Source organism: Falco punctatus (genome assembly GCF_963210335.1).
Source record: "Falco punctatus genome assembly, chromosome: 4".
In the NCBI taxonomy this organism is placed as follows: Eukaryota; Metazoa; Chordata; class Aves; order Falconiformes; family Falconidae; genus Falco; species Falco punctatus.
In genome coordinates, this window is record NC_137583.1 from 37,344,144 (window position 1) to 37,359,137 (window position 14,994).

The window sequence follows — 14,994 nt, forward strand, 5'->3', positions numbered from 1 at the left end:
CCTCTGACAATCCTGTACATCAGAGCACTGCTGCACAACTTCAAAACCACCTATGGCATTTTTTTCAGAAGAAAAAAGGTGATAACATGAAGATGTCCACTTCCCCAAACAGAGCAGGAGCAACACAAGGTCCCAAATGCCAGCAGCACAATACACACCTGCTCAGTGGTCAGGGCCAGAACCAAACCTCTCAGCATGGCTTTTAATAGAGTTTGCCATTATCCAAACAACCATGGTATCAAACACATCCTTCCAGCACAGAGACAACCCTCCTGCCTCGAAGGTGCAGTGCTGCAGCGAGGGTCTGCAAACACTGGGTGCAACAACGTAACTGGCCTGCGAGTGCAAGCTCTGCTTGTGTTTTAATATGGGTCTCAGAGGCTGACAGCTCTACACACTCCGCTCTCTACTCGCTCACTTACGGAGTGTTGCGATCAGCTCAGAGCCATGGCCCAGGGCACCCACTAAGTAACCAGCCACTTATGTTAGGGGGGTGATTTGCAGATCTTTGTTTGTGTTCATGAACATGGTAGCTCCAGAGAGCCTCTTCCTTTCCTCTCACCCCTGCAGCTCACCGTGCTTTACAAAACACAACGGATGGAAAACAACAGGCATCAACGTCAAAGCATGGGCTGTGGAAGACATGCTTCAATATCAGCCCGTTGTGACACAGAACTAAACCCTTCAATTCTCCACAGCAGCTCAGCTATACAAACCCCGGAGCAGAGGGAGCCAGAGGTGGGAAAGGTCACCCCTGCATCCCCTGCTCCCAGCCACCAGGTCCCGGCTCTGTCCCTCAGGCTCAGTCAAGCTGTTGTGATTCTTTCTGACCTGATTTAATGATTTGCATATGCCCTGAAGCCAAAATGATTGACAGCCCTTGTACTGTTATCCTCATTCGTGTAATTGCAGCAGCTATTCTTGTACATTGAAATGTCTAATCTTAGCAAGCCACAGAGCTGCTCAGTAACATGGACCAACCGGGAATTTCCATGCAATTACTCACCACGACTACTGGCACTTACTTTGGCTGGTAAAAGTCCTTCTTGTCTGCTGACCCCAGGCTCTGCAAGACACAAAAGACAGATGTATCTCTTTAACCCTTTAAGCCAAGCAAGTATCATTGACAAAAAGATGTGTGGTGAGCAGGAAAAAGCATGATGCTTTTTGCTACCCAGAGGGTATGTGTGGGCTGGCTGGATAGGGCAGGCAGCTCGGACCTCCAGCTACCAAGCACACAGTAGACAGAGCCCACAGCAGCTAAGGATGTAAAAATAAAGAGTCAAAGCAGAAGTGTGGGGATGCATTAAGTCTGAACCCAACATATTCAGGCACATCTGTCTCTCCCATCACCTGCAGAAGCATGGTACCTTGTGTCAGGAGGGGACACATGTCCTCTTGAGCCCACCCAGCTGGAAAGAGGACAAAATGCAGGGTTGGCAGAGGGACTGAGCCATCACCTCCTGCAGAGATCCTCTGGCAGGACAGGGGACTGAGCCCAAGGCCAGGACCACAAAATTCTTCTGCCAAGAAAAACAACATCAGACCCCAAACACATGCAAGCCTGGGTAGCAGAGACAGCCTGATGCATGCTCAAGTTCCCATGCGCTGCCAATCCACCAACAGCATGGTCTAGTGAAAGTTTGAGAGCATCACAATCCAGGCCGCCGGAGCACCAGGGTCCCCTGGGAAAACCCAGCCAGGCTAAGCCTCCCCCCAGGGAGCCTGGGGGACTGTGGGCATGCCACAGACCCCACTTTGGGTGCAAAGCGGGGCACATGTATGACACACACAGAGTGCATGCATGCCCTGCCATGCCTTGCCCCGCTGTCCAATGGGGCCATATACACCCACATATGCCCAAATCTCTCCCCCAATGTGCCTTGTCCTGGAGGCAGCACGGTGGAGGCTGGCCCCGTGCCCTGCTGCGAGCTCCCAGTTCGTGACATGCGCTTGCCCAGCATAGAAAAAGCCCCCGCCGCTAAGGGATGTGGAGGGGCACGCTGGGCCTGACATAGCAGGATGCTCGCAGTGGGCAGTGCCGGGACAGACAGACAGACAGACCCACCAAACCTGGGTGTCAGCAAAGCTGTTGCACCACCAGAGCCCTCTCCTCCTCCTCCTCCTGCTTTCAGGGATGGTCTTCACCTTCGCGCCTTGCCAACATGGGAGGCAGTGGGCATGCCCAGCCACCCACCTTGTCCCCGTCCCCCAGCAAGCGTGTGCCAGTGTGCGTGCACGCTCGCGGGAAGCATGCTCAGGCTCAGGCTCTGGGGCTGCTGTTGTAGTTTTGCTCCGTGGTTGCCAGGCAATGGCAAGCAGGAACACCAAAGCAGCAGGAGCAGCAGGGCCGAATGCTAATCAGGGGCACAGGAACTCTCTGGGTGCTCCTACCCTGGGACTGAAAAGCAAGCGGGGAGTGCCCTGGCTTTAAGCAGGCAGGGATCCACTGTCACCAAAAGATCCCTCCAAAAGGGACCTGTGGCCAAGCCAGCGCGATGAGGCTGTGGTTCACAGGTGACTGACCCTCTCCCTGGAACAGGTGTGTTGCTCGGGCACCAGCATGGGGAGGCTGCAAGCAAACCCGTAGTGCGGGATTACCTGGGTCTGGATGCATGCCACCCTCTTGCAGATCTTATGGGCACACATCTGAGCTCCATTGTGGGGTAGAGCTGGGAGCACACGAGGAGCAGCCCTCTGAGGTCAGAAGATCTCCTTTGCCCATGTGCCAACCGCCATGTCAGTGTGCAAAATCTCTGAGCTATCCCCACTGGCCAGAGACGGCAGCACCCTTTGGCTCTCCCACCTGCTCCCCCTCCTCTGACACGACAGCAGCAAGAAGCTACAGCAAGGCCCCACAGGGCTGGTGGCCAGTCACCAGAATGGGGTGCTCCACCACTGGCACAGGCTGCCCAGACAGGTGGTGGAGTCTCCAGCCTTGGAGACATTCAAAATCCAACTAGATGGTCCTGGGTGTCCAGGACAACCTGGCATAGGTGGCCCTGCCCTGAGCAGGGCATTGGACTGGGTGATCACCAGGAGATCCCCAGATCTCCTTAACCATTCTGTGCATTCCTGAAGCAGCAGAGAAACAAGTACAGCAATAACTGCACAGAGCAAATGCCCTGAGTGATGGGACCTGTCCTTTAAGTCCACAGCACATCTGGGAACACCTTCTCTCCCTCAGGCACAGCATTCCTGTAAGGTATTTCCTTAGTTCTTTAAACTCGACACCTAAAACAGAGTGCTATGGATTGCCTGCAATAAGGCTCATGAGCCAGGACAAATTCAGTTCCTTCTGCTACCTGTGCTAGCAGCGATCACAGAGAACTGTCGACATTTAAGAAGAAACCACTTGCAAACAGCTTTCTTAACGTTATTGAAACAACTCATGGAAAACCTGCATCCCACACAGTCAGACCCTCCACCCAGCTGCAGCCAAAGTCTGCGGGGAAAAGCTCCCATCAACCACACAGCCAGCTCCAAAGTAACTGGCCTTTCTGATAACTGATAACAGCAGGAAACAACACTGGCACTCTTCTACCCTTCTGAAATGCTGCGAGGACTATCACTGTCACCAATATTCCCAGCACACAAGATGACAAAATCTGCAGCAGCCCCTTCACACAGCCACAGGTGTCACAAACATTAACCTCCCCTCGACTCTTGCTAGGATGGAGGTGCAGATTTCTGAAATGAATCCCTAACAAGGAAAAGCCACGTGGAAAACCTGGGGAAAAAGAAAAGACCACCTTGCAAGTTCAGGTCTTGCAGAAGGGAGGTGGAAGAAGCTGTAGCAAAGCCGTGCGCCCTGTGCTGGTGCCATGCCATGGCTGCAGGCAAGCAGCACCACAGGCACGGCAGCCTGCCTCTCCTCCGCACACTCCACAGCTCACAAACCACTGGCAGGATGAGCTACATGAGCACGCTAAGAGAAGGGCTTACCTTGAGCTTATCAAGCAATTATTTTTTAAGAGTCATGGAAAAGTGAGAAGTTTTTATCTGGAATAAAACAATGAGACACTAACTTTGCAAAGAGGAAACAAAAAATACACCAAACAAAACAAGGAGTGATTGCAGCAATGATTAGCCAAAATAGCTGATTTTGAAGCTTATTAAGAAAATAGCAAATTAGGAGGAAAAGCAGAATTCCAGCAATGTGTCCAAGGAATCTGGCCTGCAGCAAGACCAGGAGTTGTGGATCAGCTCCTGGCTCTATCACCACCCCAAGGTTTGGCCTTGAGCCATTTCTTCCCTCTTCATGCTTCAGTTTCCCCATATTGCCTGCACAGCCCTTTGCCTCCTTACTCTCTTCCCAGAAGAGAAAGGGACCATGGCCAGCAGTCAGATGAATTTATGCAGGTCCATCCCACCGTGTTCCATTTCTTTCTCCCGAACGTGCACAACACCAAGGTGGCCGTGGAACCAGAGGGCTCTGGGAGCGCAGCAGGGAAGCACTTGGCTACAGAAATCACCAGCTGGGCAGGATAGCTTGCTGGGGACTGGCGGAGGTAGTGCCTGGGCAGAAGAAGGTGGTCAGGGCCAGCAGCAAGACTCAAGGCAAGGACGTGTTTTCAACTGCCTCTAAGCGAAATCCTCATGAAGAAGTGGAAGGAAGAATAAGCACAGGCACACATGGTGTCACAACAGGAGCCGCGGACAGGGACCATCCATCAAGGAGATTAATAAACCAGGTAGAGGATAAACCAAGGACACTGAAAACTGCAAGTAAAGCAGCACAGAGCCATCAGCAGGAGGAAGGAGACAAGAAAGCAGTGATGCCCTAAGTGACCACAGGGCACCTTGGGGCTGGCCTGACTGCACAGTGGTTCACTATGAATTGTAGCTGTAGTAAAAATAAAATGCCCAAGGCATTTTGCCAAGGGCAGAGACACCACAACATCCCCGCCGGGAGCACTGAGAGAGCTCAGAGCAGCACCTGGAAAGGTCCTCCCAAGCAAGGGAGCCTTCACCGATAGCGTGAAGATATTAATAAGAAAGCACTTAACGGAATCGGCGATGGGAGGCTGTGGGCAAGACCAAGTGTGTGCGCGCTACATGAAGGGGCAGCAGCCAAAGCATCTTCCCCGGGGCAGCAGTGTAGGCTGTGACAGTGTCACCAGCCACCACCCTGGTCCCACTGCACTGGGTACCACAGTCTCAGCCAGCATCCGCAGGAGGGGAAGATTATGGAAAAGCAGTCAAGGGAAGGATGGGGCCTAGGGAAGCGGAGTGGGGTAAAGGGAACACACAGCCTGGATCTTAGGAAAATGTCCTGGCACTGAGCTTGAACAGAGTTTGAATCAACTCCAGTGGGAGGGATACAGCAGCATTTCTAAGGGCTTTTACAAAGCCAGCTAGATAAACCAACACAGAGAGGACAGTTCCTGGCCTTACAGTGAGCTGGGACTGGTTTTGTTTCTTCTGCCTGTGCCTGGGGACTGAAAGAAGCAGAGAGCTCCCAAAAATGATCAAAAGCTGACCTGGCTTCTGGGAGGAAAGATCAATTCCTCCTGAACCGATATGGGATATGGAGGCTTTTATCTATGCAAGCATACAATAAAAAATCAAATGCCTGCATGCATGCATGCACTGTTGTTGGCTGATCTACAGGCTTCCAGGAGAGTTGTCTGCTGGTGGCTCCTGTGCATCAAGGCATAGCTGGGGACTCCGGAGAGGCACAGCTTCAGTGTGACAGCTCAGCTCCCAGAAGTCCAGGAGCCCCACAGGCTCCTAGAGACCTCCTGCTGCTGCTCAGGATGCTGGGGAGTCCCTGGCCTTCCCGAAAGGGAGGGAGGGAGGGAAGCATCCCCCCAGTTCAGAGCCCCCTGCAAGCCCCAAGCCCCACTGCAGCATGAGTCACCCTCCAGCGGGACCCGCTGTGCTGCTTCTCACTTGCTCATTTCATTGATGACTCAGGGTTTAGGAAGCACATTTTAAAACCCTTAATGAAATAATGGAGAGAGTAATTTTTATCAGCGTGTATTTTTAAAACAAGTACTTCAAACGATGCTTACGCCCATCTCCCCCCTTCCCTCCTGAGACAGGCAAGTGACTGTGGCAGCATGGGGGCAATATGGAAGGGCAGGAGCAGCCCCCACCGCCCCGGTACCTGGTGCTGGGCAAGGCAGCTGCCAAAAAGCTTCCAGCATACACCCTCCATCGCTCTGGCATTCACACTCTTGCTGCCAGCGGGGCCAGGAGAGGAAGGTGGGACACCAGGATGTTGTCCCAGGTGATGTCCTCAGAGCCTGGTGCTGCCCCCAGAGCCTCGCTCCCCCCACCCCCCCAGTGCATGCCTCCCAAGACTCTGCCCTTTGGGATGCAGCCAGGCACTGTCATTAAACTCTTTCCTCTGCAGAGAGAAAAAACACCCAAGCAGAGGCAGCAGCAGCAGAAGGGGACACTGACACCAAGCCCACGGCTCATGGGTGCCAGCACCCAGCCTGCCAAGGAGCGGGGTTTGACTGCCAATATGACTAAGAAAGTGTTGTCTCAAGGTCATTACCACTGCTACCCTCTGCGCCTCCCCATACAGGAATACCTGAGCCAGGCTTGCACTGCCCTCGTTTTGATGACAGGACCTCTCCGTGCGATGCTCAGAGCCCCTCTGCTCTTGCAGAAAAGTGCAAGATCAACATTGAAAGTGCAGTGTCACAGGAACACCTTGGAAATGCTATGAGGGAAAAGGAAGGCAATGGGACACCACCTTTCCTGGTGCTTTTACACAAAACCAAGATGAACTGAGAGGCCGGAGTGAATTAGTTATCCATAAAGACCCATGCCCAGGTTCTCAAAAAGCACCTTTGCAGGGGTGTAAAAATGCAGCCTCCCTGACTAGTAGAACAACACCCAGCTGCAGCTAGGCCATTGCTAAGGCTTGTCCAGTGGCATCAGAATCAGTGGGAAGACCTCTCGTCTTCCCAGTGGTGTTTCCAGCACAGTCCTTCCCGACCCTTCTCACCAGGGCACGGTGATCACATGGACATGCATGCAACGACCCAGCTCAGTCCAGCACTGTGAAACATGCTTCTTTACCTACTACATTTTGTACAAAATGTAAGGAATGTTTGGGCTTGTCTCTTTATTTAAAACATGACCTATGATTTTCACAGACTTTGCAAACCTGTGAGAATCTGGGCCAGCATGAGTGCCTGAAATTATTCCCTTAATTTCACGTTTCAGGCACTAAGTAAATGATTTTGCAAGAATCATATATTTAACAAGCCCAAGTTACACAACATACATAAGCTACCAGGCAGACTTCCCTAGGACAGCTCATCTCCAGAGCTGGCCTCGCTGGTCCCTGCTAAGAATTAGCACAACATGCTGCAGGCAGAAGAGATGACGCTGATTTAAGGACTGCTCTGAATTCCGAAATTCAGCCAGGCTGAGGAGATAACAGACATGGGGTTGGAAACAAGGATGCTCATGGAGGGGCTAAGGCAGAAGTATTGTATTATTTATTTATTCATGCCAGCAGACATCAATCCTGTTGTACTTTTTCCTCTCCTAAATGTTGCCAAGCATAATCTCAGCTCATCTTTTTCTGGGCTGCGTCCCTGGGAGAATGAAGTTCTTAGCAAGGCTGAAGAAGCCTCATGCAATTATTTAGAAACTACAAATACTACACCAAAATAATCCCCAAAGACAAGTGGCTGCTCGCAGGTGGCAGCTTTCTAAGTCATTCCAATAAAATCTGGCTCAGTAACTCCCAGTGTAATCAATGCCCACACAAACAAAAGAGAGAAAAACCGAGGGATGAGTTATTTTTCCATGCTAGAAGAGGATTCTGCAAAACAAACTTGTGAGCCATCGCCGACAGCAGTCTATGCCATAAACCTGCCATCCACGCCTGGACACCTGCTGGCACCTCAGCGCCTGCCCCAGCGGCCGCAGCATCCCCCAGCTGGGTTCCCAAGCTGGGCTGGGCAGATTCCAGGGGGATTTGGGCAGCGGCTGCAGGCACTCGGCCCCCAGGGCAGAACAGGGTTGGGGGACCAAGGCTGCACAGCCTGTCCCCTGCCATCCCGGCTTCTCACCCTAGATCTCGGCGGTTTGTGCTCTCAGGCGCAGCCATTCGTCAGGCTCCGCGTATCTGCAACATGCTGCATTTATGAGTAATCGGGAGTTGATGCCTGACTGTTGGAAGGGGAATAAAATTCAGAGCCTGGGATGCGGGAGGGTTGTTTGGGAGGAGGAGGAAGGAGATGTCATGCCCCCTGCTCCAGCCAGCAGCATCCCTCCAAGCAAGGGCTGGCCCACCCAGAGCATCCCAGCGCTCAGCACACCACACACCATACACTCCCACCTCCCTCCAGCCCCCTGCCTCTGTCACGGGCTTGGTCCAGACACAGAAGGGCTGTGGGAGTGCAGCCTCCTCCCCTGCAGACACTAGTGCCCCTCCATGGGTGCCAGCACCCATCCTGCTTGCCATCACCACCTGCCCCCAGTACCCTCAAAACAGCCCTGCCCCAGCACTGCCAGGGCCCTGGGCTAACACAGCCCTGAGTGTCCCTGAAACATGAATTTCAAGCCAGATGAACCCTCAAATCCTAAACCTGAATTTCAGGCTGGATTAACCAGATTGCTCAGCCCCAGATCACGATTATAACTCCTGCCTTCAGTGTGGTGGTGCTGCAAACCAGCCCACACCCGGGAGGGAGCTCTGCACCCCAGAGGTCAGCCTTGCTGGAGAGTAGGTCCCCGGTGAACTATGGGGGTGATTAAGGAATGGAGAACAGTGGTGGTCAAGGAAGGGTAGGTTACATGGCAGAACGAAATCTGGTGGCTGGGGAAGAATCAGGCCAGGGCAGCAGCACTGCCTGCGCAGATGGAGACATGGAAGGGGCTGCCTTGAGGGAAGAAAGGAGGAGGACAGGTGCCCCAGGGAATCAGAAAAGGGCCTCGGTCTGTCGGAGGATGGCATTTCGGCAAAGGCAAAGCACCACTGGACCATGGGGGGATGCATGAGCCACCAGCGTTTCTGCAAGTGCCAGCCCCAGCCTCTCCTGTCGTGATCCTGCCTCCTCCCGCTTCCATTACAAAGGCTCCGAGGAGGGGGCGGACGATTCCCCGCAGACCCGACCCAGCCAGGGGAGGATGCCAATGGCTCTAACACATTCATTCTTCAGCGGCTAGCTCATCCCAGCCCAGCTCTGGAGCGAGAGCCTATCACACTCGCCTGCAAACAGCGCTGACCCTGTGCACGCACATGGGGCATTGATGCGCATCCAGGATGGGCTTTGAGTCCAATGGAAGGTGGAAAACATGCTGAAAACTAGAGAAAAGTGCTTTTGGACCATTTAGGGAGGTAGGAGGAGGGAAACATGGCTATGCACAGGAGGTACACTGAGGCGATGCAGGGAACAGAAATTAAGCCCTGCAGCCACCCCCCAGTAGAGCAGCTCAGCCCACACCTGGGAGCTGGAGGAGCTCGTGGTGACCCCCAGGCAGCTCTCCCCACCACAGACACCACAGACCTACCCAGGAGGAGGCCCCGTGTTCACTGGCTCCCCTGGCCAGTGCATCCTGACACCACACTCCCCCCCAGGTCCTCTTACCAGAGGCTCAATGCTCTTCTCTAGTTGCTCATCCACCCTCATGTCTAGGACCCAGGAGGGGAGACGTTAGTGTTTTCCTAGGGGCTGAAATGCAAACATAAACCTGGTTCTTTGGAAAATGGACTTTATCTTCACTCAAACTGTGACCCCCAGGAAAGTGATGAGATGGCTTCTCCTGGATGGCAGCCTCATTACCAGCCCCTTGCTCCAGAGCACGTCTCAGCAGCTCACCCTGGCCCTGTCGAACTCCCCAACATCATCAAATTCTGCTTCCTCCTCCTCCTCAGAGCACACCCTCGCAGGTGCACTGCACAGAGGAGCAGAGATCTACACAAATATGCGTATTGGACCACAGAGGATGGGCACCAAGCCCCAGTGCCACAAGCCACACTGGCACAGCCACAGAGCCCAACGACCCCCCTCCTCCCTCAGTCTCCTTCCACTCAGTAATTAATCACACACAAGTGAGCTGGATGCAGCACAAACCCTCACAACCGACTTTGGGCTTCTCATCAGCCGGGGCAACGAGGACAGGCTTCGTCCCTGAGCCTGCCATCCTACCGGGAGGAAAAGTAAGCCTGCTAATGAGCATCTGCCAACACCCCCAATAAACAAGTCCATTTGCACTCCATCTTTCACTCCCCTGCCACCATACCTTCCCTCGCATTCCCACCCCGCTCAGCATCTCCCCCAGCCTCCTCCCGCCCCTGCTTTCCCCAGCCAAGCTTCTTCCCAAGCCACACTCCCCACGCCAACGGGGGCTGCTCACCCGCAGACCCCTCGCAGCTCACACCACGCTAAGGCAGACCCAAACTTCAAAGCATTTCTTTTCCGAGAGCTCATCCAGGAAACTTTGTTTTCTCAACTTCTATTGTACTGCTACATGCCTGTAAAAATTAATTTATGCACATATACACACGCATGCACGCACAGCCTCCCTATTAAAAAGTTCCCCTTTCTGGAAGGACCTCCCTGAGCCATGCTGAGGGCTGGCACAGCCCGAGCCGTGCACTTGCTGCTCATCCGAGCTTCGCTGGATGAAAGAAATTGTCAAATTGCTGGCAAAAACACCGGCGCTTGTAAACTCTGCCAGCTCAACAACAACATCCAGGGTGACAGGCACGCACAGGCGTGGGCACCTTCTCTCTGTGTTTTCATTAATCAAATCCTTAATTAGGTAGGTAAGGGCGCAGGAGCTGCAAGGGAGGAGCAGCAGACACCCAGGCTGTATATCCATCGATGGCTGGTACCGACAGTGTGCTGCACACGTTCTGTTTTCTACCTGTTTTTTCTTCTCTTTTCTTGATTACAGCCTGCAAACTATTACTGCAACTTTAAGCACGTCGGGAAAGAGCTGTGCTCGGGCTTAAGTGTTTGCAGAATCAGGGCCGAGATGCGTAGCTGAATATGCTGCTATTTATAGCGTTAAGCCCTGAGCACGGCACGCGCAGGGGGTGCAGCGCGGCCGAGTTCGTGTTGCTGTTAGAGCCTGGGATTTTTTATTTTGCCTCATTTGCAGGGGGGTGTCTTAACATTGCATTCATGCACTTCCTGGTATTTTCAAACATTTTGCATCTTTTTTTTTTAATCTTTGGGCATACCAGCTCATGCATGTTTATACTGGTTTATAGGTGAAGCTATGTATTTCATCACTGGGAAAAAAAAAAAAAAAAAAAAGGCAAGAGAAAAGGCTGGAAGCCGAGTAGTCAGCTCTCAGCTCCAAGGGCCTGCAGTTAATTACACCCTGTCCTCCAGCATGTACTTTACATGCTGCATCACAAGCCCCGCAGCCTGGCTGGGTGTCAGGCAGCCTGACAGCAGGTCTGCCCGCCAACTCGGCTAATTATAGTGCGGGGAGCAAATGAGCGGGCGCCCGCCCCGTCGCATGCTCCACTCAATCAGCTGCAGCCTCCCGGGACGTGGAAGACCCAGGGTGGCAGCTTGGGCTGGGAAAGGCCATTCCCCTGCGGCATCCAGGGGGCCCAGTGGGCTCTGCAAGGATGGAGGTCTACAGGAGACTACTTCAGGTGGTGTCCAAGGGCCCTGACCCCCAAGGAGCACCTTGGCAGGGAGAAGGCTCGCCACCCACCACCCCACCCTTCGCCCTGCCCCACCGGAGCGTGCTGAGCATGGCTGGTCCCATCCAAAGCCTGGCTGCTGTCTGATCAGCCAACCCACCTCTCCTCGCACAGACCTCTGCATCTCCCGTGTTTCCTCCCTCTGCCTTCATCTGCCCCACGGACTGGGTCTGGGGGCACCCCTCCACTCTGTCTGAAAAATTCAGATGCTTGGGCGCATCCCCCTCTCCTCCGGCAGCCTCATCCCCTCAGCAGGGACAAGCCACCAGATGCAAGTGGACCACAGCATGATTGTCTCCACAGTGGGGTCCCTCACCCCAACTGCCTGAGGTTTGCTGTCCCACAGGGAAGCCTGGGCACCACAGACCCCTACCCAGGCAGCAATACTTCTGGTCCGACCAGCAGGACCAGGCCACCCCAGCACAGCAACCTTGGGAAGAGCCCTCTGCCATCAAATCAGCCCTTTGGTAACACACCTAGAAGAGGGAGAGGATCCCGCCGGAGCAGGGATCTGGCCAGCCCACCGATGAGCTATTAGTAACCACTGCGCACGCAAGACCTGCAGGAACATGAACGGGGTTGTCAGCAGGGGACCGAATAAAACCCAGCCCTTACATGGGACATCAGCCAGCCAGAGCTCGAAACGCCGTCGGAGAGCAGGTCTCTCATTCTTTTGGCCCAGAAAGTGGCTCCCCGAGGTTATACAACGTCTGAGTCAAACTATGTAAATACAAATCCCCACTCCTGGGAACCTGGCTGCCGGCAGCCGGCTCTGTCCCCGTCAACAACCGCGTGACACAAACGCAACCGTGATATGCTCTTAACTGCATTTAACCCTGGAAGAAAAGCAAAGCTGCTTGGAGAACAACACAGTCACCCCAAAATAATGCTGGCCTCTTCATTATCCCCCCCTTGCTCCTTGATGGCCAGCAGTGAGCCCATTGCACTGGGAAACCCGCTCCTGCACCGCTCATCCCCACGGAGCTGATGGGTCTGGGCGAGCTGGGGGCCACAGGAGGCTACAACATGCCCTTTGGGCACTGCCTCGGTTTTGTCCTGTGCCAACTGGAGCAAAAACATGGTTTGGTCAGGAAAGGGAGCAGATGTGACTCTGAGGGAGCACCTGAGTGCGGGGGTGATATTTATACAGACACTTCACAGAGCAAAACCGTAAGCACGACTTTGGCGCCTGGGGCAACACTTGAGAGTCTGTGCTGGGCACCCCTTCCCTACTGTCACTGACTCCAGGTAACTCCTCTAGGCCTAAAAATTCACATTTAGTCTCAAACCAAAAGTGGTTCTTTCAAAAACAGGGCTTGAAGTGTATCAGCCATGCCATTTTGGAGTTGCAAGGCTCTCCAAAATTAATGTGCCGCAGGCTTTTGGGAGAAGATGCTAATGTCTGCGCTCCTCCAGTCCTCGCCACAGTGCAGCCCTTATCCCTCTGCAGACCCCAGGGACACCAGCCCCATTCTTCAGCCTCATCCTCCTCACCTGCACCCCTGCTGCGGCTGGCAGCTCTGACAGACAGTCCCTGTTACCCAGTACTGCCCTGGGGCACAAAAATGGGTTCAGGAGAGGTGGGAGAGGGAAAGTGGAGTGCAAAGTGCCCTGGGAGAGCCCAGGTGCCCTGAGAGACCAGCAGAAGAACAGCCCTGGGGCACTGAAGCCCACACTGAAACTGCTCAGCACAGGCAGGGGTTTTAGGCTGGATTTGCATCCCGCGGCACTGCCAGGGAAAGCTGCAAAACGAGCATCTTTGGAAGGCAATGCCAACCCCTGTGGCAGAGCAGGGCAGAAAGACTGGGGCTGCTTACTTGGATTGGTTTGTAAGCAATGTGTATATCCCCCCCCCCAAAAAAATGTTTAAACAGAGGAAAACGTACAAAAACATTATCTATGTACATTACAGGTGAGGTTTTAAGTAGAAAAAGGCCCTTGAGCTTTGCATGCTTCTCCAGGCATGTCCTTTCCTTGCCAACCCGAGGCTGAGAGAAGAAGGCACCAGCTCACTCCCAGACACCCACTTCTCATCCAGGCAGGACAGTAAAATGGAGAAGGGAGACGAGGACACCCCTCCACCCCACAAAAGCAAGCAGTATCCCCCATAAAGCCAAACCCAGGCAGCAACAAGGTTCAGGTCAGCACACAGGGAGGGAGGGAGACTTTGCCATGTCCCCGAGCCCACCTGCCTGGGTGGAAAGGGACCGGGACAACTGGGACGGCCAGACTTTCTCTCGCTGCCCACGCCTGCCGAGGGACTGCATCAGTGTGCTAAGTATTTACACAGGCTCCAGCCGGCCAACCACCACTAAATATTTAGGCATCAAACTCCATAAAGGAAGCACAAGACACAGTACAGAATAAATCGAGTACATTAGAAAAAGCCCGGAGGGGAAAAATAGATTTTTTGGAATGTGTTCTCAATCTCATTAATTGGGAAGACAGCCCTGGAGGGGAAAAAAAACCCCGATTATATTCCTCCCCAAACCATTATCCACTCTTCAGAGTGTATCATATGAAAACAGTTATATAAAAGAATAAATTATATTTGGAATGGCAAGAACCCCAGAATAAAGCTAGAAACTCTGATGTTCCCATATAAAGATAGGAGACAGTTATCTGTTCCAAATTTTCAAGTTTTCTGCTGCGCCAATTCAAATTCACTACATACCAGCATGGCCATATAAAGGGGACTCCACCCATGTAATCTTGGAACGAGCAGTAATCCCCCAAACTATCAATTTAATGTATGGGGATACAAAATGAGACAAGAATGTACTCACAGAATGCGCAATCCATTAACAACATGGCAAAAGGCACCAGAACGTGCACACAGGAATATCTATTTAAAGTGACATTTGCATTGAAAGACCAGATCTGAAATTAAGATTTCTGCACGCAGACATCGTAGATTCTGCAAATTAAAAGGCTGTTTCTAGATCCAATGTGAATGTTATTTTTTTGTTTTATTTTCTACTATTTGTTCAGTGTCACGTTTCTTGGCCAGCACTAGAAAAACAGCTCTTCGTCAGGGTTTTTTAAATTAACTTTGCTTCTGACCAGCTTTCCAGCCCATCTTGCAGGGGTGCAAGGGCTGGAGCCAGGCAGGGTTCTCAGCCTGAAGCACATGGAGATGCCCCGATCCTAGCCCAGGAGGGGATGTGGGCACTGGCGTGCAGCACCCAGCCATGCTGGTACTAGCCCCTCCCTGCACAGGCAACCCCAAGCTCTCCCTGTACCCTGCGTTACATCCGAGGTAGATAAAATCCTCCCTTTTCACAGAGTTCTGCAGATGCAAACCATCATCAGAAACCTGGCTGCTGTTAGCCTGTTACAGCCCGTCACTGCCC

The 14,994-nt window shown here is 53.0% G+C and overlaps 1 protein-coding gene across 4 annotated transcripts in view; it reads right to left on the bottom strand.

The window, feature by feature from the left end:
• LOC308063845 (ankyrin repeat and fibronectin type-III domain-containing protein 1-like) overlaps nt 1–14,994 on the bottom strand; it is a 221,494-nt gene that overhangs the window by 70,199 nt on the left and 136,301 nt on the right. For all 4 annotated transcript variants that reach the window (XM_080387343.1, XM_080387341.1, XM_080387342.1 and 1 more), the window contains exon 4: nt 1,026–1,066. In XM_080387343.1, coding sequence (XP_080243469.1) covers nt 1,026–1,066 — 41 coding nt within the window. The remainder of the gene's footprint in view (nt 1–1,025; nt 1,067–14,994) is intronic.